The sequence below is a fragment of the Megascapheus bottae genome, chromosome 1 (genome assembly GCF_031878675.1).
Source record: "Megascapheus bottae isolate mThoBot1 chromosome 1, mThoBot2.hap1, whole genome shotgun sequence".
Taxonomy (NCBI): domain Eukaryota; kingdom Metazoa; phylum Chordata; class Mammalia; order Rodentia; family Geomyidae; genus Megascapheus; species Megascapheus bottae.
The window spans coordinates 58,121,257-58,146,480 of record NC_143509.1 but is presented as its reverse complement, the minus strand read 5'-3'; the positions used below and the strand labels follow the sequence as shown (position 1 = coordinate 58,146,480).

Here is a 25,224-nt window from a genome sequence, read left to right as displayed (position 1 = left end):
TTATATGCAATATGAAACAGCCTGTGTATGTATAGTCAAACAAATTAACCGAAAGAATTTTATAAAAGGTCAGTCATTCAAAGGGCAAGAGAGGAGGGAGTAAAAGTTGGGAAGCAGTTAATGAACCATATCTTTTTTGTTTTTCCTGGTGGTGTTGGGGATAGAAGCTAAGGCCTTCTGAATAGGAGGCAAGGCTCTACCACAGGGTTACATCTCCAGGCTTTGCAATTATTGAGTACTCTTTCAAAGTACATTTTTTTCCTGTACCTATTCCAAATCCTCTCGTTTTTTAACAGAATATATCTAACAGGATATATCATAGTCATGCTAACCACCCAAATCTTATTAATAATTCATTCCTTTGTAAAGAACTCATCACTGCCAGCGCTATGGAACTAGAAACAGGTTCCTTAAGTGCTTGGAGAGCTTCCAACTATCTCCAAAAGTCCAAGTACTTATCCACGATTTTAAATAACCTCTCTCCCAGATTCTTAAAATTGTCCTGACTCCACAGAACAACTGGAGCTCTTTAAATAAGTCTCACAAATGTATTCCTTACTGGTCAGAGGCCTTAACCGCTTGCTCACAGGCTGTTATGCTTGGTAAACATACGCCATACAACCAGACCAAATTATTTTTTTTCCTCTAGAAATCACTTTAAGATACCCTAACTGCGTGTCCATTTCGTATTCCTAAGATTTCTGTGTGTTGGAAATTTGGAGAGGCAAGGAGGCGTAATTTAACATTTACTCGGATCAATCAACAGGCCTGTGTATGCATTAACAACATCTCCGGTGTTCCTTCCATCTCCGCCCTCAGGACCTTTAATGTGTTTGGGTCCCACCAACCCTTTGGGACAGTAAGTTTGTTTAGGGCCCGAGCACAGGTCTCCCCTGAGTCCCTGTCTGTGTACCGAGGGCGGCTCCACGCAGGTCGGCCGCTCAGGAGTCAAGGCCGGGCGAGAGGGACTGACGGGCCAGGGCGACTTTTGACGTCGCTCGGAGGGAGAAGAAACGGCCCCGGGGCAGAGGCAGACGGCGCCTACGTGCTCCGAGGCCGAGCAGGGAGGCCGGGGCACCCTCGGGCCGGGAAAGACAAGCGTGCGGGCGACGAGACCGAGGCCTGAAGGGGGAAGGGAGGCGGCAGAAGAACAGGACCCGGGCCGGATCCGGGAGGGGCGGGGAGGGCGACTCCTGTGCGGCGGCTCCGGCGGACCCCGCCAGCGCGGAGGAGGCGGGGCGGCCGTTGGCGCCCTCACGGAAGGGAGCTGTCGGGGAGCGTCCTCCACTCACCTGGAAGCGGCTTCCACCGGAGGCTCCAGAGGCCCCCTTCCCAATCTAAGCCACGTCAGCTCGGGAATCCCAAGCGCTACACCTACCACCGCTGCGCCGCACCCCGCCAGGGACTCAACCCCTCGCGGTCCGCACGGAAGGTGGGATTATGACATCAGCCAATCAACGGCGTCTGCGGGGCGTTACCAGGGAGACCAGACACGCCTTGTTTGTAACTAATGTCGGGAACCAATCAGGGCCCCCGAGCCCTTCGGTTCCTCACGAAGACAGCCAAAGGGCTCTGAGAGGCGGATGGAAAGGCGGGATCACCCGCGAACGAGTGACCCGGAAGAGCATCTTTAGGAAGCCGGAAATGCGCAGAGGGTGGGCGTGCCACGGCGGGTCAGGCGTTTGCCAGGGGAGGCGGGGGTAGGTTCCGGTTGCCCCCGATTTCTCCGCCGAGTTTTCTGTGACTGGAGACCTCGGACTGTGAGCAGTTGCGGCTGTAAGCGTGGATGAGTGACCTGAGAGAAGGGAGCGGGCTGTAGGAGTTTTTGCTCGTGGAGCTGTAATAGAGCCCTAGCGTGAGTCATCTGGGAAGATCATTGCATTTTGCCAAAAAGCCACCCGGTGCCATCATTTCATTTTGCGATGAAAAAACCAGAACCGGACCAAGTGTCTTGCCCAAAGACCAACAGCGACGAAAACCTAGTGCCTGTGTGATGTCTCTTGAGGTCGCGGGTGTGTGTGAGAGAATAGTGAATAATGGAGGTCGTGTGACTCAGTGGACTCGAGCAAGAGAATGAAGTCGTGGATGCGCTTTGGTCTTCCAAGGAAAGAAAGAACGACAGTCAACTCCCGTTATGTCATTTCAGACGCTTAATAGTTATTGAATCCTATTGTGTACCAAGCCCTCAGTCAGCTCATTAGATATGCATCCTTGCCCATTACATAATCTTTTGAGCTTCAAATACCAGTTGCGTCTTTTCAGACTTCTCAGACCTAGAGTTTGGCCTAGTGGTAGAATGCTTGCCTTAGCGTGCACGAAGACCCTAGCAATTCCTCAACACCGCATAATTTCCCTCCGGTAATTAACACTTAACAAGCTCTGAGTTCAAACCCCACGACTGAAAAGAGAAAAAAAAATAGTGTAGGCTTCTTTATGTCGTATTTTTTCTCTTTTCTCCCCCTGAGTATTTTACCATTTAATTATTTATCTTATTTTTCTCTCTCTTCACTAGATAGGTCTCTTGATCTCAGCTATACCTCCAGGTCCCAAAACCACATAGATATTAAGAGGGGAGGGTGCTTATTATCTGTTGACTCAGTAAAGTATATAGGAACATTTTCATTTTACATGTGATACAATAAACTTCAGGAGCTGAAGTTAGATGATGAGGGATAGAAATCTGAAGGATTTAAAGGGGAAGGATTTCAAGTATCTTTGCAATGTCAGAGCTGCAGGACTTTTGTCAGGACATGTTTTCAAATCCTAGCCTGGATCAAATCCAACCACTAGTCTTTTCTACTATTACATTTGTTATGTAGAGTGCTGCAGAAGACATCAGGACAGTGTCAGTGTCACCTATGGCATCAATGTCATGATGACTAGTCTCCAAGCTCACTAAATTCTCAGGGCCCTCTGAAATCCAGTGTGTCTTCAGCTTGCTCTTTTTTTTTTTTTTTTTTTTTTTTTTTTTTTTTTTTGCCAGTCCTGGGCTTGAGCTCAGGGCCTGAGCACTGTCCTTGGACTTTCTCAAGGATAGAGCTCTACCACTTGAGCCTCAGCACCACTTCCGACTTTTTTCTATTTATGTGGTACCGAGGAATCGAACCCGGGTCTTCAGGCATGCTAGGCAAGCACTTTAACCACTAGGCCAAACTCCCGGCCTTCAGCTTGCTCTTTCACTTACATTTATTCAAACTTGCTCAGAGTTCCAGTCTCATACTTACTGCTCATGTTCCCTTAAGACAAACTACCACCTGAGAGTCCTACTGAGCACTATCTTACACAAGCTTTACCTTTCTGTATACTTACCTGTTTCCACACTTAACTGTGGAATTGATCTTTCTGTTTTATGACACTGGTACTTCCTTATAGAAGAAGAGATTAGAAAACTGTCTGCCTATTGTGGGTTGGGTGGTCTGCCCTACCTTCTTTCCTTGGGTGAACATTGACTGGGAATTTGGTGAGAATTACAGTGAACTCTAGGAAAATGGAGGAAGAAGATGGAAGGAAGGCGTTACAGTGCTAAGTTGAGCCTTCTTCAAAGGCATAGATTGAAAAGTTAGAGTGCATTCTTATGAGTAAGTTGACAAAATAGAGCTTGTTGAGAGTTAATTACTGCTGGATTCAGGTTTATAATGGGAAATGTGCAAATAATCTGAAAGGGGAAACTAGAGACTGAAAAGGGGAGAAAGACGAAGTTTTAGGAGGTGTTCCTGGATAATGGTGATAATTATCAGTTAATAAAGAGGCTGGATCCTTTCCAAATATATCATATGGCAATTCTGAATCTTCATTTACAGCGTTCTGGAGGAAAGGGGAAGAAAAGTAAAAAATGGGAGACAGGAAAGAAAGGTGAGAGGAAGAAGCAAAATCATTCTGAACTGTATTTAGACTTTCTCATAAATCATTCAATATCAAAAAATGTTTTAAACTTATACACCTTCTCAGCAACAATGCATCAATTTGACTTTGTCCAGGGGTAGTGTTTCTCTGTCTCCATTCCTTTCCTTACATGCAATGGAATTCTGCAATTGCCTTAGGGGTGAGAGTGCTTTTCTCTTTTAGCAGTTTATGGTTTTTAAGAGAAAGGCCTAGGGGGCAAGTGGGCTTTGGGGATGGCACTCAGCAGTACACTACCATGTTTGTCTAGTTGTGTACACAAAGGGGGTTGGAAGATCGCTTCACATCCTGCCCCCAATTTTCTTTGTGAGCATACATCTGGGAATCCCAGATATTTTAAGTGATCATGCTGCCCTTATTTGGTATTTAAAGAATTAAAAAAAATTTTAGCTGGTTCCTTCTTACCTCGTCACCTTTTTCTCTTGAACTCTAATAAAGATGAAATAATTTGTTTTGCAGACACCAAGTTGTCATTCAGTTTACTTGGCTAGATAGAGGACTTAGTTGTCTGATAGACTAAAAAACTGTAGATTTCTGGTATTTTTTTAATAGAATTTTTTTTTTTTTTTTTTTTTTTTTGCCAGTCCTGGGCTTGAGCTCAGGGCCTAAGCACTGTCCTTGGACTTTCTCAAGGCTAGAGCTACCACTTAAGCCTTAGCACCACTTCCGGCTTTTTTCTATATGTGGTACTCGGGTCTTCATGCATGCTAGGCAAGCACTTTAACCACTAGGCCAAACTCCCGGCCTAATTTTTTCATTTTTTTGGTTTGTTTTTTGTTTTTTCCAGTCCTGGGGCTTAAACTCAGGGCATGAACACTGTCCTTAGGTTTTCTCAAGGCTAGAACCTCTCCCACTTGAGACAGAACCACTTCCGGCTTTTTCTATGTATGTGGTACCAAGGACAAACTCAGGTTTTCTTGGCATTCTAGGCAAGCACTCTACCAGTAGGCCAAACTCCTGGCCTGGTATTGTTTTAAGATTGAGGCAACACTTTTAATTTTCTCTATATTCTAAGTAAAATCAGAAATCTTACCTGCTTATTCTTTTTCATTATGAGTGACTGACATTTTACTAAAATTAGCTTTCAGAGAATAGATAACATTATAGGACTGAGTATTCCCATGAAGAAATACAGGCATTTCCACTTACACAAAGAGAAAATTCTAGGTTCTTGGTAGTCATATTTTTTTTTACTTGTTTTAACTTAAATTTCACACTATTACAAAAACAAATTGAGGTGGACTCTGGTATTAAAATACAATTAAGGATAAATAGGTAAAACAAATTATTATAGCCAAATCACATAAGTACCAATGATCATAACAAAAATTAAATGTCTTTATCTCTGAGATTCCCCAAAGAGATAGAAAAGAAAGCAAATAGTTTTATAGTTCTTTGTGTGTGGGGGGTGGGGGGTCATGGGGCTTGAATTTGGTCTGGGCACTGTCCCTGAGCTCTTCAGCTCAAGGCTACCATCCTACCCTTGAGCCAAGCCCCACTTCCTGTTTTCTAGAGGTTAATTGGAGAAAAAAGTCTCAGGTCCTTTTGTGCCCAGGCTGGCTTTGAACCTTGACCTTCAGATCTCAGCTAGGATTACAGGCAGAAGCCACTCACCTGGCTGGTTATAGTTTTAAGAAGAAGATAGTCTTATTTGGAGAAATTTATCTGGCAACAAATCCTACTTAGGGATCAATCTCCAACCAACAACAATAACAACAATCAGGAATTCTTAATAACAAATGTGAAAAGCTGAAATATTCCTGACAAGCTTTTCAGAACTGTTGAAAATATTTAGGAAAAAAAAAACTTTAACTGGAAAACGGAATCAAAGAAATTTCACATTTCACATCAACAAGAGAATTCTATGCTGAATTTAATCCAACATGAAAAGCTATACAATTCTATTTATGAGGCCAGAAATAGGTGTATGGAATAAAAAGAACATTAAGAGAGGTAGATAACTCCTTGCTTAGTGCCTACAACTTTAGTTTGGGAAGAATCCTTTGGCAAAAAATGAGTTAGGATGATTCTCATCTATCCTCAGATCAGAGGTAGTATCAGCATAATATCCTGAAATATAGGATTTGTGTCAGTTTTCATGTTAAATACTAAGGGGGTTTGGTGCCACCAGTGAATAAAGCTCCTAATTCTATACTAAGCTCATCATGTTGAATCTCGTCACCTAGTTCTTCCCCAAGCTTCTTCCACCAGGGTGCTTGTATGTGCTTCAATGTGTTGAAATGGGCCTGCTTGGCTTTGGCTGCTACTGGCCCAGACCTGCTTAGGAAGTGTTCAGGTTCTTTCCCTTCTGCCTCCTTTAGAGTTGGTGCCTCTGTAATAAACAGAAGACAAATGTGAATGGAAGAGTCCTGTACCAAACAAGCAGCAACTGAGAAACTACAGAATTTGATTTGATACATATGAATGTATTACTAGAAGGATGAAAATATTGTGCTGGGGGTAATCTAGATGTAAAACTTTCTGAGGATAGGGCTAACAGACCGTTGATGATGACTGAGTCTTTCTAAAGATTTTGGATATCATGTTTATGTTGTTTGTTGGTCTTGGGGCTTGAACTCAGGGCCTGGGCACTATCCCTAATTTCTTTTTGCTCAAGGCTAGCACTCTACCACTTGGAGACACTGCTCTACTTCCGGTTTTTGAGTGATTAATTGGAGATGAGAGTCTCACAGGGAATTTTCTCCCTAGGCTGGCTTCCAACTGCGATCTTCACATCTCAGTCTCCTGAGTATCTACTAGCACCTGGCTTGGTTTTTTCCCTTTTTTTTGGCAGTCCTGGAGCTTGAACTTGGGGCCTGAGCACTGTCTTTGGGCTTTCTCAAGGCTAGGGCTCTACCACTTGAGCCATAGCAGCACCACTTCCAGCTTTTTCTAGGTATGTGGTACTGAGGAATTGGACCTGGGTCTTTGTGAGTGTTAGGCAAGCACTCTACCACTAGGCCAAACTCCCAGCCTGGTCTTTTCCTTTCATGACAACAAGAAGGAGCACGTACTCATCAACTGTTCAATGTTGGTGCTGATCTGGGCCATGAGAGCATCTCTGTGCTGCTGGGATCTTTCTTCCACAACTCTACCCATAAAGTAATGTTGCAATCGTTCTTGAGCTTGAGCATGTAGCTCTCTGTTGGCCACATCTGACATCTGAGAACCCTGGAAACACAAGATAGAAAAACTTGTCATGAGAAGGACATATATATCTAAGTATATTTTACCCAACTACTTAGCAAAAGTCCTTCATTTTATCAATAGAATCTTAGGATAACATATCTATATTATACTCTACTGCAAGTAAAAAATAGTCTCTTAGCCAAGCGCAGTGGCTCCCCACTGTAATCCTAGCTACTCAGGAGGCTGAGATATGAGGATCAAGGTTCAAAGCCAGCCTGGGCACAAAAGGACCTGAGACTCTTATATTCAATTAACCTCTAGAAAACGGAAGCGGGGCTTGGCTTAAGGGTAGGTAGGGTGGTAGCCTTGAGCTGAAGAGCTAACGGACAATGCCCAAGACCAACAAAAAAAAATTGTCTCTTACAAACAGCTTTAGATAAAAACATAGGTGAGGAAGTTTCCTTTTGGAAACTTAGGCAGTGGTATTGTAGGTGAAGAGATAAAGGGGATGGAATAGCGAAAACTGGGGACAGTTTGGTAAAGATACTGGACTGGAAGAGTAATAACAAGGACCATCCCTTCTTTTCTGGACCTCACTTGAATTACTACTTTACTTCGCAATCTATCCCTACTCCCAAACCTATCTAAGTTACAATGTTAAAACTGCTTTTTGCTTCACAGAAAGTGGGGCAGAATAAGCTAAAAAATCATATATTCTTTACACTAGTCACCTAATTTAAGAGGAACTTATATCTTTGCCTAATTCACAATGTTTGCTTAAGTTACAATGTTTCTCCGATGTTTTCTTTCAGAATTTTTATTGTTTTAGGATATGTATTTAGTTTTATGATATGTTTTCAGTTAAATTTTGTACATGATATGACATATGGATCCATGTATTTTTCTTTTTAATTATATAGCTATCTAATTGCTTTAGTTCTTTTCTGCGTTAACCGCATGTACTTCTGCCAAGAATTAATTGGTCATATATGTGGGTTAATTTCTAGATTAGATACTTAACTTCTAGCTCTTGGAAGACATAATTTTCTTAAATTTTTATCTGGTGATTTTGGAGATGAAGTCTTAAAGACTTTTGTCCCTAGACTGGCTTCAAACTGAGATCCTTTGGTTCTCAGCTTCCTGAGCACAAGTATGAGCCATGAGTGACAAGCTACTATTTTTTGTTTCTAACAGTTTGATTATTCTAGGTAATTCAGACAATATTTGTCCTTTGGGTCTGGCTTATTTCACTTAGCCTGTCTTCAAAGTTTATCCATGGTGGCATATATTTTGTATTATTAGATACATAAGCAGAATTCTTAAGTCTTCTTGATTAAATTCCCCCTTAGTCATTATAGTTCACTGTACATTTTATTTTTTCATATTTAAAATGTTTCTGGTAATCAACATATAGTCTGCAATGTTCAGACCATTTACATTTATTGCCTATCATCTTGATATAGTGTATTCGTTAGTTTTTATTTTTAGTTATTTAGTTGATTAATGAGGTATATTTTGTGATTCAATTTAATTTCCTTTGGCATATTATTAGACATATAACTGTTTCTTTTTAAATTTTTATTAGTTACTTTATGGTTCTCAGTATGCACTTTTAATTTATTATTTTACCTTTAAGTAATATAACACTAAGTAATATAAATATGTAAAAAACTTTCAATCATATAATATTTCTTTCTCCCATCCTGGTTTTTATGTTCTTGTTGCATAAAATGCATTTCACTTTTAGAATGTAATGAGGAAAAATATAAAGCTTCATACAAGAAGAGGTCTTACTTGTATCATTGGATTGAACCTTGCTATCCAATTAAGATTTTATCATTGCTCATTTCAAGGGGCTATTAATACATTTATAATCCTCCTATTATTTGTTTATTTTGCTGAGAGGAGGGGAGGCTGTTCTGCATGAATAAAAAGATGAGTATCAGGATTATCTAAATATATCACACCACAAAAATTAGTCATCTAGAGTAGACCAGGAGTTTGGTCTAGTGGTTGAGTGCTTGCTTAGCATGCATGAAGACCCAGGTTCAATTCCTCAGTACCACATACATAGAAAAAGCCAGAAGTGGTACTGTGGCTCAAGTGGTAGAGCTCTACATTTGAGAGAGCCCAAGGACCGTGCTCAGGCCCTGAGTTCAAACCTGGAAAAAAAAGGTATCTAGAGTCTTTAACTTTTAATTATGTATGTATGTATGCCTGTGTGGAGGAGGGAAGAAAGATGGGAGAAAAGGATGGAGGAAAGGGGGTAATTTAGACACAAACAACATCTATCATAATCACAGGAAAATATGAATAGTACCAAGATACATGAACAATAGTTGATTCAAGTGTGGTAAGAATTGTGATTGTGAGAAGTATATAAACTGGCAACTATAAAATTTAAGAAGTGTGGGTCCTGGCGTTTGGCCTAGTGGTAGAGTGCTTGCCTAGCATGCATGAAGACCCAGGTTTCATTCCTCAGTACCACATACACAGGAAAAAAACGGAAGTGGTGCTCAAGTGGTAGAGCTCTAACATTGAGAAAGTCCAAGGACAGTGCCAGGCCCTGAGCTCAAGCCCAGAACTGGTAAAAAACAAAACAAAACAAAAAACACCAATTTAAGAAGTGTGAAAGTTGGAAGAAGAAAGTACAGACGATTAAAATTAATGACTGAATTGGTAAATCACTTAAGAAATGGTCTTCACAAGCATATAAGAATGTGTGTAAGGTCAAGAACAGAGAAAGCCAGGCACTGGAGACTTACACCTGTAATCTTAGCTACTCAAGTGGCTAAGATCTGAGGATTGCAGGTCAATGACAGCCTGGGCAGGAAAGTCCATGAGACTCTTATCTTTAATAAACTATTGAAGCCAGAAGTAGAGCTATAGCGCAGGTGGTAGAGTGCTAACTTTGAGCAAAGGAAGCTCAGGGACAGCACCCAGGTCCTGAGTTCAAGTCCCCAAACTGGCAATAAAAAGAACCATGACAGAAGCAAATGCCACTTGATGTTCAGTACTGTGGTAACAGGAAGTTAGAAATATGCATGTTTCCAATAGGAACAAAGTGTTTTCAGTATTATACTAAGAAAGTCAAAAGATACTGTATCTTACTGTTTCCTTGAGGTCTGGGAATAATCTAGTAAATATAAGTTCTTAAGTGTACTTGGGTACACACACACACACACACACACACCACACACATACATACACACTTTTTGTGTGCTGGTACCAGGGTTGAACTCAAAGTCTCACATGGCTTTCTTGTTCATGGTGTGATACTCCATCATGTGAACTATACCTCCAGCTCAACTACAAATGCTCTTTTTAGAACATTAAAGTAGCCAAATGATATTGTACTATTGTAAAAGGAGCAGTGATTATGCCTATTGATATAATATAGGAAATAACTGATTTGAAGAAAAGCCTCCTTTACCACTGACTACACTTCTTTTGCCATATAACTATAAAAAGAAAGTGGAGCTATGGTTCAAGTTGTAGAACACTAGCCTTAAGCAAAAATGCTAAGGGTCAGCACCCAGGCCCTGACTGGACAAAAGAGAAAGACTTTAAATCCATAAACTTGATAAAGCCACTAATTACCTTGTATGAACAAACAATAACTGCACATATACATATGAAGCATTGCTTTGCTGAATACCATAAAATGGGAAAATGCTACATGGGTATTATGGCACAGAAGCCTACATACTGGATGTCTTCTAACATAGTCATCTACTTGTTGCTTTAGTTCCACTCTGCGTGCATCAGGAAGTTCTTGGAGTCTATGCCAGGAAGCAAATAGTTTCCTTTTCTTGCGGCGCTTTGCTAGGAATTTAAGAACCTGGAGAAGAAAGTAGAGGTTTGTGATTATGTTCTTCTGACTAGAGCTATCTTCTCTCTACATCATATATATTAGTGACATCCCTGTATCAGTGGTTAACACTGAGTGTGTTATTTGAAGAGGGATGAGTAAAGGATAGACAACGACTTTTAAATTATACAGGTGTTCGTCAGTTTAAGGTGAGGCTGTGTCCTGATAAAACTTCTTAAGTTGAAAATCCTGCTGGGTAACAAATACGTTTAATTCACATAGATTATCTAACAGTAGAGTATGGGTTCTGGTAAAGGAAACATCACTTTCACATCATGCTAAGGGAGGAACCATGTGTATATTCTTCTGTAGTGCTTTAATTTTCATAAGGTTACATTCACATATTTCTGTAGTGAGCAAGGAAGATGAGTAAAAGGAAATAAACATGGACTTCTATTCTCAGTTGTAGTTTCTGTATCATTCTTTTGATTCTGAGTAAGTCCAGTCACCTGATCTCTATAGGACACCTTCTAGATGAATTGACAACAGCAATCCTAATTCCACACGGCCTGTAAGATGGTAAAAATCAAAGAGCCAGTAAATAAGAAAAAGCCTGATAAGTGAGAAAATATAAAATTGTGAGATATGACTCACTAGGAATAGACTCCCAGTAAAATAAGTTGTATTAAAGTAATTATTTGGAACCAATTTGAAACTGTTCTTCCCATTTTTCTTCTCCATTCTCTATTTTAATTCAAATTAAAAAGTGGTTGATAACTGGGGCCGGGAGTTTGGCCTAGTGGTTAAAGTGCTTGCCTAGCATGCACGAAGACCCGGGTTCGATTCCTTGGTACCACATACATACAAAAAAGCCAGAAGTGGTGCTGAGGCTCAAGTGGTAGAGCTCTAGCCTTGAGAAAGTCCAAGGACAGTGCTCAGGCCCGGAGCTCAAGCCCAGGACTGGCAAAAAAAAAAAAAGTGGTTGATAAATCATGGCCTACAGACTAAATATAGCCTGCTGCTAGTTTCTATATGGCCTTTGGGGTAGAAATGTGTTTTTACATTTTACATGGGTAGAAAATTAAAACAATATATTATGATATATAAAAGCATATGAAATTCAGAATGTGGCTGCGCATACTGACACACGCCTGCAACCTATCTATGTGGGAAGTGTTGATGGGGGAGGGTCATGGCTTAGAGGCAAGCCAAGGCAAAAATATGAGTGAAACCCTATCTCAAAATAAGCTATATTCATGCATGTAATCCTAGCAAAGTAATAAGAGGGTCCAAATCTGAGAGTACTTTGGAAAAAAAGTTCCAGAGCCAGTAAAAAAAAAAAAACAAATACAACAACAAAACAACAACAACAAAAAAACACAATTGAAAGCAAACAGGGCTAAGGGGAGTGGCTCAAGTAGTGAAGTGCTAGTCTTGCCAGTGTGAATGCCTGAATTCAAACCCCACTACCACCAAATATCTTACAAAGTAAGGGAGGGAACAATATTTGATTATTTGAAATAAGAAAGGGAAAGGGGGAAGACAAGATGATTGGGAAGGGGTAGGAGGAGGGAAATGGGGAAAAAACAAAGAAGGGGTATCAATGTATGTGAAGTAATGCACCTATCTGGCGAATATTACTGTAACCCTTCTATTAATTACAATAAAAAACTTAAAAAAAAGAAATGTCACTATATTCTAGTAGCATCATAAGGAACAATAAAAATCCTGTGAAATACTATTTCTACAGTTATGTTAACATTCAAAAACTGCATTTTATCATGCAATGTAACTGCTAGTACTTTATATTAATACTAAAAATTCAAAATCTAACAGGTATTTTATACTTTGGACACATTTCAGACTATCTACATGTTATGTACTCCACAGGCTTACTAGATACTGAGTTTGACAAGGTCTACAGTATGATATTTTTAAAATACAGCAAAATGTGCTCACTTTATTGATCACTGCTCTGTTATGGTTTTCTATGCTTTTTCTTTCTTTTGTATTGTAATTTCACCCCCAGTTTTTCTTCTTGTTTGAAAGTAATATTTTCATTTTCTATTTTGCTTTGCTTTGGCTTCACTGTTGTTGAGTAGTGAGATGCACTGTGACATTTGCTTTGGTGTGTGTGTGTGTGTGTGGGTGTGTCTACGTGTGGGTGTGCTAGTCCTGGGGCTTGAACTCAAGGCCTATTTCAAGGCTGGTCCTCTATTGTTTAGGTAACACAGCTCCACTTTTGGCTTTTTGGTAGTTGGGGATGTAGCCCACTTTCCTGCCTGGGCTGACTTTGAACTGGAATCTTCAGAGCTTAGTCTCCTGGATAGATAGGATTATGGATATGTGCCACTGTGCCCTGCTTGCTCATATTTTGCTTGTGCTTACTTCAAAAGAAACTCAATCCTTTTTTCTTTTTGCCAGTCTTGAGGCTTGAACTCAGGACCAGGGTACTGTCTTTGAGCTTTCTGAAAGCCAGCACTCTACCACTTGAGCCACAGCACTACTTCCAGCTTTTTCTGTGTATGTGGTACCAGGGCTTAGTTCATGCTAGGAAAGCACTGAACCACAAGGCCATACTCCTAAAAAAAAAAAAAAAGGATTATAATCCTTTTTGAGATTTAGCAGATATGAGTTAGCCAAAACAATGTGAAGTAAACAGTAAGGCCAAATTTGAACAAGATTTTGTTTCCTTAAAAAAGGATTATAATCCTTTTTGAGATTTAGCAGATATGAGTTAGCCAAAACAATGTGAAGTAAATAGTAAAGCCAAATTTGAACAAGATTTTGTTTCCTTATCTAGAACTTTTCTCCTACGTCAGACTCACTGCTCTTTGAAGTGTAACAGCTGCTTTATACTCTCTAAGAGATGGCCTCTGTTGGTGAAAATTCTTCCTTTCTCTGTATCCTCTCCAGTGTTTCTGGATAATAAGTGCTGACTTCTCTTCAAGTTCCTTATAGAACTTCTCCACTTGACCTGAAAATATGACATATGTTATAACATGCTTACTGTTATGCTTAAGTTCTAAAATCAGACTGTAATTTTGCAGCCCTTTTTTTAATATTGGTTCCTAAGTTTTCCAATTCTACTGTTTAATAATAGTTCTAAGATTTAGAAATGAAATCTCCCAGATGATGTAGCTGCTACTACTGCTGCTGCTTCTTTCTTTTTTTCTTTTAAATACTGAGATTTAAAACCAGTACTATTTATCAGCTGCATCATACCCCTATTTCCTTTTATGTTAGTTCGTTTTCAGGTAATGACTTACTGTCTTGTACTTTTTTCTAGGCTGGTTTTGGACTCTGATACTTCTGCCTCCAGAATACTTTGGATGATAAGCATGTACCACAACACTTAGCCTGTTTGGGGATGTAGAGTCCAATTAACTTTTAGTCTGGTCTAGAGTATAATTCTCCTTTTTCTGTGTACACTCCCTACCAAATAGCTGAGAACAGGTGTGAGTCACCATGTTTGGCTCCCTATGAAGTTTCTTTAGAGAAAGAACTTATTAAATCCCTTGAGTATAAAAAAAGTAGTTTTTCTTCGAATTCAGACTTGCTAGTTGATGATAAGCAATTTCTCCATTAGTTTTTCTTTCCTTTCAGATAAATATAAACTTCAAAATACACAGATACTCTTAGAAAGGAGTTAAAATATCAGTAATGATACATTCTATTATTGAAGCTTTCTTGCTTGCTTTCCTTCCTTTCTTCCTTCCTTCCTTCCTTCTTTCTTTCTTTTTCGGGTCATGGAGCTTGAACTCTGGTCTGGACGCTGTCCCTGAGCTCTTCAGCTCTACCGCAGGGCCTGGGCACTGTCCCTGAGTTCCTCAGCTCAAGGTTACCTCCTACCCTTGAGCCACAGCCCCACTTCCGTTTTCTAGAGATTAATTTGGAGATAAGAGTCTCATAGACTTTAGTGCCCAGGCTGGCTTTGAACCTTGATCCTCAGATCTCAGCCTCCTGAGTAGCTAGAATTATAGGCGTGAGCCACCAGACTGGTTCTATCATCAAAGCTTCAATAAGGTTTATCTAAGCCAGATGCCAATAGCACATGCTTATAATGGACCTGAAGATCACAGTTCCAAGCAGACAAATCTGAGCTAGGCTCCTCCTTGGAGGAGGAGGAGGAGGAGGAGAAAGAGGAGGAGGAGAAGAAAGAAGAGAAGAGGAGGAGGAGAAGGAGGAGGAAGAAGAAGAAAGGAGGAGAAGAAGGAGAAAGAAGAAGAAGGAGAAGGAGAGGAGGGAAGAGGAGGAGGAGGAGGAGGAGGAGAGGAGAAGAAGGAGGAGGAGAAGAGGAGGAGAAGAAGAGGAGAAGAAGGAGGAGAAGGAGGAGGAGGAGGAGAAGGAGGAGGAGGAGAAGAAAGAAGGAAGAGAAGGAGGAGAAGGAGGAGGAGGAAGAGGAAGAAAAGGAGGAAGAGGAGGAAGAAGAGAAAGAAATGAACAAGAAGAGGAAGAAGAGGAGAAGGAGGAGGAGGAGAAGGAGGAGGAGGAGGGAGAGGAGGAAGAGGAGGGAGAGGAGGAGGAGGAGGAGGAGGAGGAGGAGGAGGAGGAGGAGGAGGAAGAAAAGATTTATTTGAAAGAAAGAGTATGTGTTAGATCAGGTAGGTCAGGTAAAAGGTACTCTTATCATTACCATATAAACTTTATACTAACTATAATGTAAACTTGTAAAGTTTATATTGCTACTCACCTGGATGAACTATTTCAAGCATATTCAGTCGTAATTCTCGGGAAATTCTCATAGCTCTCTGTCTTTGAAGCTGTGATCTTAATTTGAGGTCTTCTTCTTCCTTCTGTCTGTTCACTTTTAATAACATCTTTGTTCGTTTAGCTCTGTAATGGAAAGAGTAAGTGCCTTAATAGACAATTCTATAAATCATATGCTCACCTAAGAAAATGATGAAATTGTTGATTTCATAAGGATTCAAACAAATGTAGACAAAAAGTTTTTAAAAAGTATGGTAAAATATTGTCATATGCTTCTGTTTTACAACTTCCCAGGAGAAATATCTGGAAACAAGCAACAAATATCCAGAAAAATGTCTGAAAAATACATTTATGTTCAAGAATATTGGTAATAACAGTATGAAAATAGTAACAAGTTGAAAACAAACTATGTCTCGTACTAGAGAATTAGATAAATACTGGTTCACTTATCTGATAGAATTCTATGATCTATGAAAAAATAAATATTTCAAAGAATGACGTTATGTAATCTGTCAGGTGAAAATAACAAATAAAAATAGCAATCACTTACATAGAAAAACAAATGATTTGAAAAATTAAAACTTCAATAATGATTTTTTTCTGCATGGTGTGATTACACTTGATTTTATCTTCTTATTAGGAGGACCTGTTTTAAAATTATACTTTATTTATTATCATCTCTATTTTATCTGGGGTTTTCTTGCCAGTCCTGGGGCTTGAACTCAGGGCTTGGGTACTTTCCTTGAACTTTCTCAAAGCTAGTACTGTACCAGTTGAGCCATAGCACCCCTTCCCGCCTTTGTGTATGTGGTTCTGAAGAATTGAACCCAGGGCTTCGTGAATGCTAGGCAAGCAACCTCCACTAGGCTACCCTCCAGGTCCCTATAATCTGCTTTTATTTAGAAAATTTCTCCATACCCATTCCAACCAAGTTATTGTTGCTTCCTACATCTTCATGTAAGAAGACCATACTACAAGTCCAAGTCTACAGTAAATATATTCAAAATACTTTAAGATACTCATAGGAAAAATCCCAAGGTCATATGAAGAAATGGAAAGCAGAATATATTATTATTTTCTATACAATGAATTTGAAAACCTATAGAATAATGTTCTCTTTTCAGCACCATCCAAAAATAAAAAGTTCTCTTAGCAGGATGTTATGGTGCTTGACTATAAGCCTAGCATTCAGGAGGCAAAGGTAGGAAAATCAGGAGTTTGAGAATAGCCTGGGCTACATAGCAAATTCAAGGCCAGCTTGTTCTATATAACTAAAGGTATGTTATCTTTTAAATCCTTTTCCTAGATGAAACTGACAACTGTAGTATCTGGCTTGATGGTATTAACAGACAGGCTTCATGGGTGCTATAGTTAGAGAGGGATTTCTTTTAAAATGCTGTAACAAGATTAATCATTTTAATGAAAATGATAACTTTAAAAAGAAACCTTAGAAGCAGAGAAGGAAAAATTTTACATGTAATTTTCTTCTTATAATTGCTTAACTTCTGCAAATTACAATGGTAGTTTTCTCTGGTTTCCATTTAGGCCAAAATGAGTTTATCAGTTCAGACATTTTTTCTTATCTCTCTGATCAATTACAGAAAAGGCTTCAAGTATGTGTTATATGTGTATGTGTGTGTATATATATATATATATATATATGCATGTATGTTTCTATGTGTATCATGTGTCCCCAAAAGAGGAGCTTTACAGATGTAGGACTACATGAATTTCTCTAAATATCTATTATTTTTTCAGAAAGTTACAGATGAAGTAGGTAAGGGCTTTTCCCTTCCCAAATGATAGCTGACATTGATTTGCTTCTCCTAAAGAACTATCATTTTTCGGCCATATAGCAATGTAAGATTATGACATTTTGTCCTTTACCTACTTATGGAAGATAAAGAAGAACAGGCTTTAATGAGAGTATCCTTCCTAATTTACTTTACAAATCAACCTGTTTCAATAAAGCTCCCCTATGACCCAGCAATTCCACTCCTTGGCATGTACCCAAATATCCAGAAACAAGGATATACTAAAGCCACTAGCACAATGTTCACTGCAGTACTATCTAACATAGCAAAGATATAGAAACAACTCAGATGTCCCTTAGTAGAAGATTGGATCAAGAAGATGTGGTATTTATACACAATAGAATTCTATGCTGCCATCAGAAAGAATGGCATTGCCCCATTTGTAAGGGAATGGAAAGACTTGGAAAAAATCATTTTCAGTGAAGTAAGCCAGACCCAAAGGAACATAGGCTCAATGGTTTCCCTCATTTGTAATGATTAGTTCACATCTAGGACTCTCCCAGCAGAGGATCACAATAGCTCAAAACCTAGCTACATAAGGTCATATAGTATGAGACTAAATGAAAGGATCTCTAGGATATGGAAACAAGAGCTTTATCTTGTGTGATTGTTGTTCTTAATGTACTATGTCATTTCTCTTCTCTTGTTTTGCCCTTTGGTTAATCTCATATTGTTACTGTATCTGACTTTGTTACCTGGTATATTGTATATATGTTTATTTGAAATAGGAAAGGGGAGGGGAGGAAACAATATGATTGGGAGGGGGTTGGGGGAGGGGAATGGTTTCAAAAACATGAGAAGGGGTATCAGTGTGTGAGAAGTAATGCACCTACTACCTGGCTAATGTAACTGTAAACCCTCTATACATTAACCCAAGAATAAAAAATAAAATAAAATAAATCAACCTGTTTCAAACTTCTAATTGGTTATAGAATTTAATGTTTAATATTATATTATTGATACTTCAAATGGGTCATTAGTATTAGAAACATTAAAAGCAATAATAAGTAATAAGTAATAATAAATAATAAGTAATCGTTAAAAGCATACTGCTGGGACATTGATTTTTCAGAAATGTTATTTTAAACCCCATAGCTATTTTTTTATTTTTTTATTTTTTTGCCAATCCTGGGCCTTGAGCTCAGGGCCTGAGCAGTATCCCTGGGCTTTCTCAAGGCTAGAACTCTACCACTTGAGCCACAGCACCACTTCTGGCTTTTTTTTATGTATGTGGTACCGAGGGATCAAACCTGAGTCTTAGTGCATGCTAGGCAAACACTCTACCACTAGGCCAAACTTCCAGCCATATTTTTAAATGCTTTAAACTGAGAAATAAGGCAGTACTAAAAGAATATTTTCAGTTTTCTTAAACAAGCTTACTTCTCTACTATTCTGTTACATTTTATAAAAGTAAAACTTGGCTCTATGAGGAAATTACCTTTGAGAGCTTTTTGGCATAAATGCTAAGTATCATTGTTCTTTCTGTAATCTCTAAAAATACAGATGTGTTAGTCATATCCTAAAGAGAGTGCTATCTCAAGTATAGCATTCTACTTGAAATAGATAAATGACAAATTGTCATTTACCCATTTATGTCATATTTAGGAAAATTGGACCAACATATTTAATCTTGATATATTCAGTTTTTAAATCATAATTATATATAAGAACACTTATGGAAACTATTGGATTTGAGAGTTTAATAATATGAATTGGCTCCCACAACAATTCTGAAATAAATATGATTGTGTATTTGAACAATTCAGATTCTTGTCTTTTAACATGTATTTTTTCTTTGAAAACACATTTGGCTACTGGCTTGTTGGCACTCATTAGCATATTAAGCATATTTAAACATATTAAGCATAATTAAAACAAGAAATAAAGGTAAAGTATTAGGAAACTGAAAAGAAAAAGTTACTTTTCCACTTACCTGTACTCTAGTAAGACTCTCCAATCATCATTTCTAGCACCAATTTTTAAATTTTTTATTTTTACCTGAAACTCCTCTGCAAAGCAACCACAGCAGATGGAAGCTTCTTTAATCTCTTTCTAGTCTGGAAACCTTTCCAATAAGCTTGAATCAAACAAGCTGCTTGATGTACTTTCTGAAATTACATGTCAGAAATCATTTAGAGACATTTCTAGGAAATGTATGCCTCTTAAAATATTAGTGTAAGCAAATAGAGCAATTCCTCCTTTCTTTTACTTTTTTTCTCTTGACAGTACTGAAGCAGGGTTTTACCCTTGCTAGGCCGGTACTCTACCACATGAGGTGGATTCTAGACCTTTTTGTGGTGGTTATTTTTCAAGGTAAGGTCTTGCTTTATGCCTGACTGACTTGTGCTGCAATCCTCCTGTTTTTGCTTTCCTTTATTAATAGGGGATGAGACACATACCACTGCCCAGTGGGAGTCTCTTCAGGCCTAGGTTCTTATTGAACCATGATCCCCTAATTTCTGCCTCCATAAAGTAGGTAGAATTACAGGCTTGAGCCATTTTGATCTTCTGATTTCACATATTTAACATATGTAGGAGACAACATTAAATCCATAAGCCCAAAGATGGGAAAGGTCTAGGAATACTACAACTCATCTCCCAAAGAGGGAAGTAAGGCTGCTAGGCAATATCTAGAACATATTAAAGATAATCTAATTAGCTCCAACTTCTCTCTGTTGAATCTCACTTCCATCTCGGGCTTAATACTACTGTCTAGCTTCATAATCAGTTTTAAGCTAACAATATAAACTTGTTAATATACTACTGACCTTTTGTGGATCACTGTTCGAAACTGTCTAGTTCTGTAAGATGCTGATATATTACACATAGTCTAAGACTTGAGAAGATATTTTGCTTATTTCTTTCTAGGTTATCCCCATCATCCTTTTGCTTAACTGGACTTGTTTCATTTTAGAGACTAATTTTTTTTTTCCCAATCTTGGGGCTTGAACTGTCCCTGACATTCTTTTGCTCAAGGCTAGCCCTCTAGGCTAGCACTTAAGCCACAGCCCCACTTCTGGCCTTCTCTGTTTATGTGGTACTGAGGAATCAAACCCAGGGCCTCATGCACCCTAGGCAAGCATACTACCACTAAGCCACATTCCTAGCCCTACCTTTTAATCTTTTTTTTTGGGGGGGGGGGTGCTAAACTGAAGTTTGAACTCATGGCCTTATAGTTTTACTTGGCTCCAGGCTGGCACTCAAACACTTGAACTATATGTTTCCACATCTGGCTTTTTCTCCCCTAGTTAATTGGAGATATGAGTCTCGGATTTGTCTGTCCCAGCTGACCACAAACCTGAGTTGCTAGGATTAGAGGTGTATGCCACCAGCACCCAGCTTTCTTTACCTTCTTTGGATTCAGCATTTTTACATATATAATATATTAATTTCCTTTTACATCTAAAACATCTTTTGTTTTACATCTGCTTTCTACACTTACTTTAACCAGTCACTTGGAAATCAGAATTATTCTATTGGAATGAGCTATAAACCACCATAACTTGTTTCCTCAGACTTCAAAAAAATTTTTTTTAATGAAAAGTTTCTTCTATAGAGATGAAATACATTATAGTTACATATCAAATAACAAAGTAGCTACAGGTGGTCATAAATACAGTTTGCTATGACCAGAGGTTTTGTTTGGCTTTTTCTTGATAGAAAACTATGAAAAAAGCACTAAAATCTCATGCCTAGAATCCTCGCTAGTCAAGAGGCTGAGTTCTGAGGATCCTGGTTCAAAGCAAGTCAGGCAGATAAAAATGTGAGACTTGGCTGGGAATGTGGCTTACTGGTAGAGTGTTTGCCTACCATGCATGAAGCCCTGAGTTCAATTCCTCAGTGTCACATAAACAGAAAAAGCCAGAAGTGGCACTGTGGCTCAAGTGGTAGAACACTAGCCTTGAGGGGGAGAGGGGTGGAAACTATGAGACTTTTATACCCCAATTAACCTGAAAAAAAAAAAAAGCCATAAGTACAGGTGTGGCTCAAGTTCTATGAACCAGCTAGAGCAAAACTTCAAAGAAAGAACAGGAGGCCTTGAGTTCAAGTCCTAGTATTGGTGCTTGTGCATGTGTACACATACAGTACATACACAAAGACACACTTCTAAAACAAATGTTTAATACAGATAAAAGAAGATAAATATTAGAGGATTTCATGGGAGAGTGAAAAAATGTATGTGGAATTATCTATAAACAGGTATAAAAAGGAAACATATTGTGCGTATGAATAGGTAAAATGGAAAATAAAAATCTAAAAGTATTTTTACTTTCTTTGAAAAAATTTTGCTTAAAGTGTTAAGAGACAAAACCGAAGCATATTTAAGGTTCAAGACAGTCAACAAATAACACAAATTTTTAAAATTTAATTATTCTTAAATTTTAATACCTGCTCTTCTATTTCCTGATAGACTTTAGGGCTTAAAAGACCAATGAGCTGTCTAAGTTCTTGACTAAATTCTGTCCCATTTTCCTGTTTGTTTAACAGATTTCTGAGTTCTGAAATAGAGTAACAAAATGTACAACAATTACTAATAAAATATAATTTTGCTAGCGCATCAGCTTTAACTTAAAGTTAAAAACTATGGCCTGAAACTGAAAATTCACAATCACATGGTGTTGTTTTCTTTCCTTTCTTTTTTTTTTTTTTGTTTTTGACACAGGGTTTCACTACCTAACTAGCCCTGGAAGAGAGATCTTCTGCATAACACACCTGGTATCACATGATATTTCTGTTCTCTTTTCCTGAAGACTAGCAAATTGAATTCTCTATCTTGAAAATTCTTACAAGCTCACTTGTGAAATTGGATACAACCAGATGTCTAAACAAGATCTTTAGTTTAAAAGAGCAGGTAACTAAAATACCTTCAAGAACTTGGATATGTTAAGATACCAATCATATATAGCTTTAATTATTTTAAAGAATGTACTTCTTATTCCTCTTTTTTTCTAGTGTTTTCAATATGAATGGTTGTTGTATTTTGACAAATGCCTTCTCTGTGTTCAGAGAAATTATCATATGACTCTTATCCTTAGCTCTATTGATATGATGTATTACATTAATCTATTTGCAAATGTTAAACCACCCTTGCATCTGTGGGATGAAGCCTACTTGATCGTACTGTATAAATTTTAAAATTTGTTTCTAGATTCTGTTAGCTAGTATTTTATTGAGGAGCTTTGGTATCCTTAATATGTGGCTATTAGATTCAAACAGTTCAAGAGCGGGGACTCAATATTTGTATACCCAATGCTATGGACATGGTATTGGAAACATATACACAACTACATCAACATCAAAATTTATGACTCTATAGACATAATGTTTTATTACATAGATTAATAAGTATCTATGACATATAAACCCTCTGCCTAATTTTAACTATGTTCTAAAATCTAAGTGCCAGTGATTGTATATAGAGATTCCCTCCTTGAATACTTGTTTGTTAAACACATTATTTGAAATATGATGTAAAAATCAATGTTAATAAATTCCTTAATAAAAAAATATACTAATCAAATAAGGGTAAAGGACTAAGAGAAAACTGTAGAATTGAAAACATATGGCTTTGGTTGGCAAGATAAAATTAATACAACTTTGATAGTTGTAAATAATATACAATAATATTCAGAAAATAATTTTAAAAATAATTTTTAAATGTCTCTAATTCTTATGTCTATAAAATGAATGTAAGAGTAGCCTGAATGACTATTATAGCAAATAAATATCACAATCATGTAATGTATAAATAACAGTATATTACATATAGTAAATGTTCATTTTTATTAAAGCTATCATAAAAGAATGAAATTTTCTAACTTTTTATGTATATGTGTTTGATTTTGAAGGTAAGGAAGATTTTGTTGTTTTTATGTGAATGCAGTGAAGGAACTAAAGAGTAATTTATTAACATATGAAAATCAAAAGGGTTATCAGTCTCTCAAGCTGTTCTATTTCTTTCAACTAAAGCTCATCTTCATAAGGCCACTGATCACTTTGGTTATCACTTTATCACATTATATGGCATATCCAATATATAGCATTTTTGTCAGAGAGGGAACAAATATTTATACAATTCTATCAACAATATATATGTGTTTATCTTTTGAAACACGAAGATAGCTTGATTATACAAAGACTACATTAGGAAATAGTAACTGCTATACTAGGGTATTTACCTGCTCAGTTCTATTACTAACTTTTGAAAATAAAGAAATTTGTGGGTTGTTTTTTGTTGTTGTTGTTTGTTTTTTTGCCAGTCCTGGGGCTTCAGCTCAGGGCCTGAGCACTGTCCTTGGACTTTCTCAAGGCTACAGCTCTACTACTTGAGCCTCAGCACCATTTCCAGCTTTTTTCTATGTATGTGGTACCAAGGAATCGAACCCAGGTCTTCGTGCATGCTAGGCAAGCACTCTACCACTAGGCCAAACTCCTAGTCCGGGTATTTTCTTTTTATAAACCATCAGCTAAATTTTTCTTTTTGAGAATCCCAAGAAAAGTTATGCCCTACCTTTGTGGCAGGAACTGAGTCGCAGTAAAATCAAAATTTCCTGATGGGACTCAGCCATTAACAGTAGGAGCTTTGTGGCAGAACTTCTTATGACTGTACTAGTAGTTGATAAAAGCTTGAAAATAAGTTCATCCAAAATGGAATGCAGTGTTTTTCCTCCTATTTTGAGTAAATCACCACTATAAGAAAATAAAAAAGTGCCATCAATTTATGCAGTTAGCACAAAAAACTGACAAAAGATTTAGTAGTTTGATATCTGTATAGCCTGATCTTAGAAGATAACCACTTTTTAAAACCATACATTAAGGATTGGAGATTTAGCTAAGTGGAAGAGCACTTGCTTAGCAAATACAAGGCCCTGACTTTGGTCCCCAGCTCTGAAAAATAAAACATAAAAAAAAAAACCAACAAAACTAACAACAACAACAACAATCTCCCCATATTAAGTCAATTCTTACTGTGCCATGATTGGTTCATCAGAAAATGCAAAGCAGGCAAGGTCTCTCCTCAAAAGAACTTATCAAATTAAATACTAAAGAAAACTCTGTAATATATTAAATGTCAGTGTTATTCAAAGCTTTAAAGCAACAATAAGAACAAAACTATGATGCAGGGAAAATTGCTAAATGATGCACTGAGACTGTGAAGTTATTCTCTTCCCCTAGTATTTTTTTAACATACACCTTGATGTTATGACAAATAATCTAAATCTTAGAAAAACTTAAGAGAAATAATTGAGTGACATTACTAACTCCCCTAAGGAATATGAGATAGTGGTACATATCTGTGTTTGACTACTAATAGTAAGATATTTTAAGTTTCACAGTAGAAATAGCAGACTGCTAAGAATTCTTGTTTCAAAGCAATGCAAACTTTCCCATTCTTGCAAATGATTTTAGTTGAATAGAAAAGGCAATTCTAACAGCTACTATCTATGATTTTATAAGACAGTGGTCTTTTTTCTTAATAGAAAAAATTTTACTGGTGTAAATTCATTACAATACTTTAGCAAGTTATTTTCTACATTCCTTTGACAAATCCAACTCCATAAGTCATTCTCAAATTCTTTGAATCTGTACAAACATCTTACAAATTTCCTTACTAATTAGTTAAATAAAATTTTCAATCAGTTAAATCTTATATTACTCTTAATCATCATTTTAGTTTTTTGAAAATTATATTTTAGCAGAAGCCAAAAAAATTCTAAGGGGAAAAAAGAGACTCTAGTCTACACAGAAAAATGTCAATATTGAGAGACTTGAAAGGTTATTCAATCAAAATATAGAAGAATCTTGGTAACACCTGTTTTTATCCATCTTGACTCTTATCTATCCTATTCTTTCCTTTTT

At 37.7% G+C, this 25,224-nt stretch overlaps 2 protein-coding genes across 2 annotated transcripts in view; both read right to left on the bottom strand.

Moving 5' to 3' along the window:
- The window catches only part of Golgb1 (golgin B1), a 56,235-nt gene extending 54,927 nt beyond the window's left edge, over positions 1–1,308 (bottom strand). Inside the window, exon 1 of the mRNA XM_090345504.1 lies at positions 1,293–1,308. The gene's annotated coding sequence lies outside the window, so the exon portion shown is untranslated. The remainder of the gene's footprint in view (positions 1–1,292) is intronic.
- Positions 1,309–5,756: 4,448 nt separating this feature from the next.
- Iqcb1 (IQ motif containing B1) overlaps positions 5,757–25,224 on the bottom strand; it is a 38,120-nt gene continuing 18,652 nt past the window's right edge. Inside the window, exons 8-15 of the mRNA XM_090345503.1 lie at positions 23,876–24,054; positions 21,754–21,863; positions 19,363–19,472; positions 15,534–15,676; positions 13,669–13,817; positions 10,739–10,870; positions 6,915–7,071; positions 5,757–6,232 (exon numbers count right to left, since the gene is read on the bottom strand). Of these exons, the coding sequence (XP_090201629.1) occupies positions 6,009–6,232; positions 6,915–7,071; positions 10,739–10,870; positions 13,669–13,817; positions 15,534–15,676; positions 19,363–19,472; positions 21,754–21,863; positions 23,876–24,054 (1,204 nt within the window). The 3' untranslated portion in view covers positions 5,757–6,008. The remainder of the gene's footprint in view (positions 6,233–6,914; positions 7,072–10,738; positions 10,871–13,668; positions 13,818–15,533; positions 15,677–19,362; positions 19,473–21,753; positions 21,864–23,875; positions 24,055–25,224) is intronic.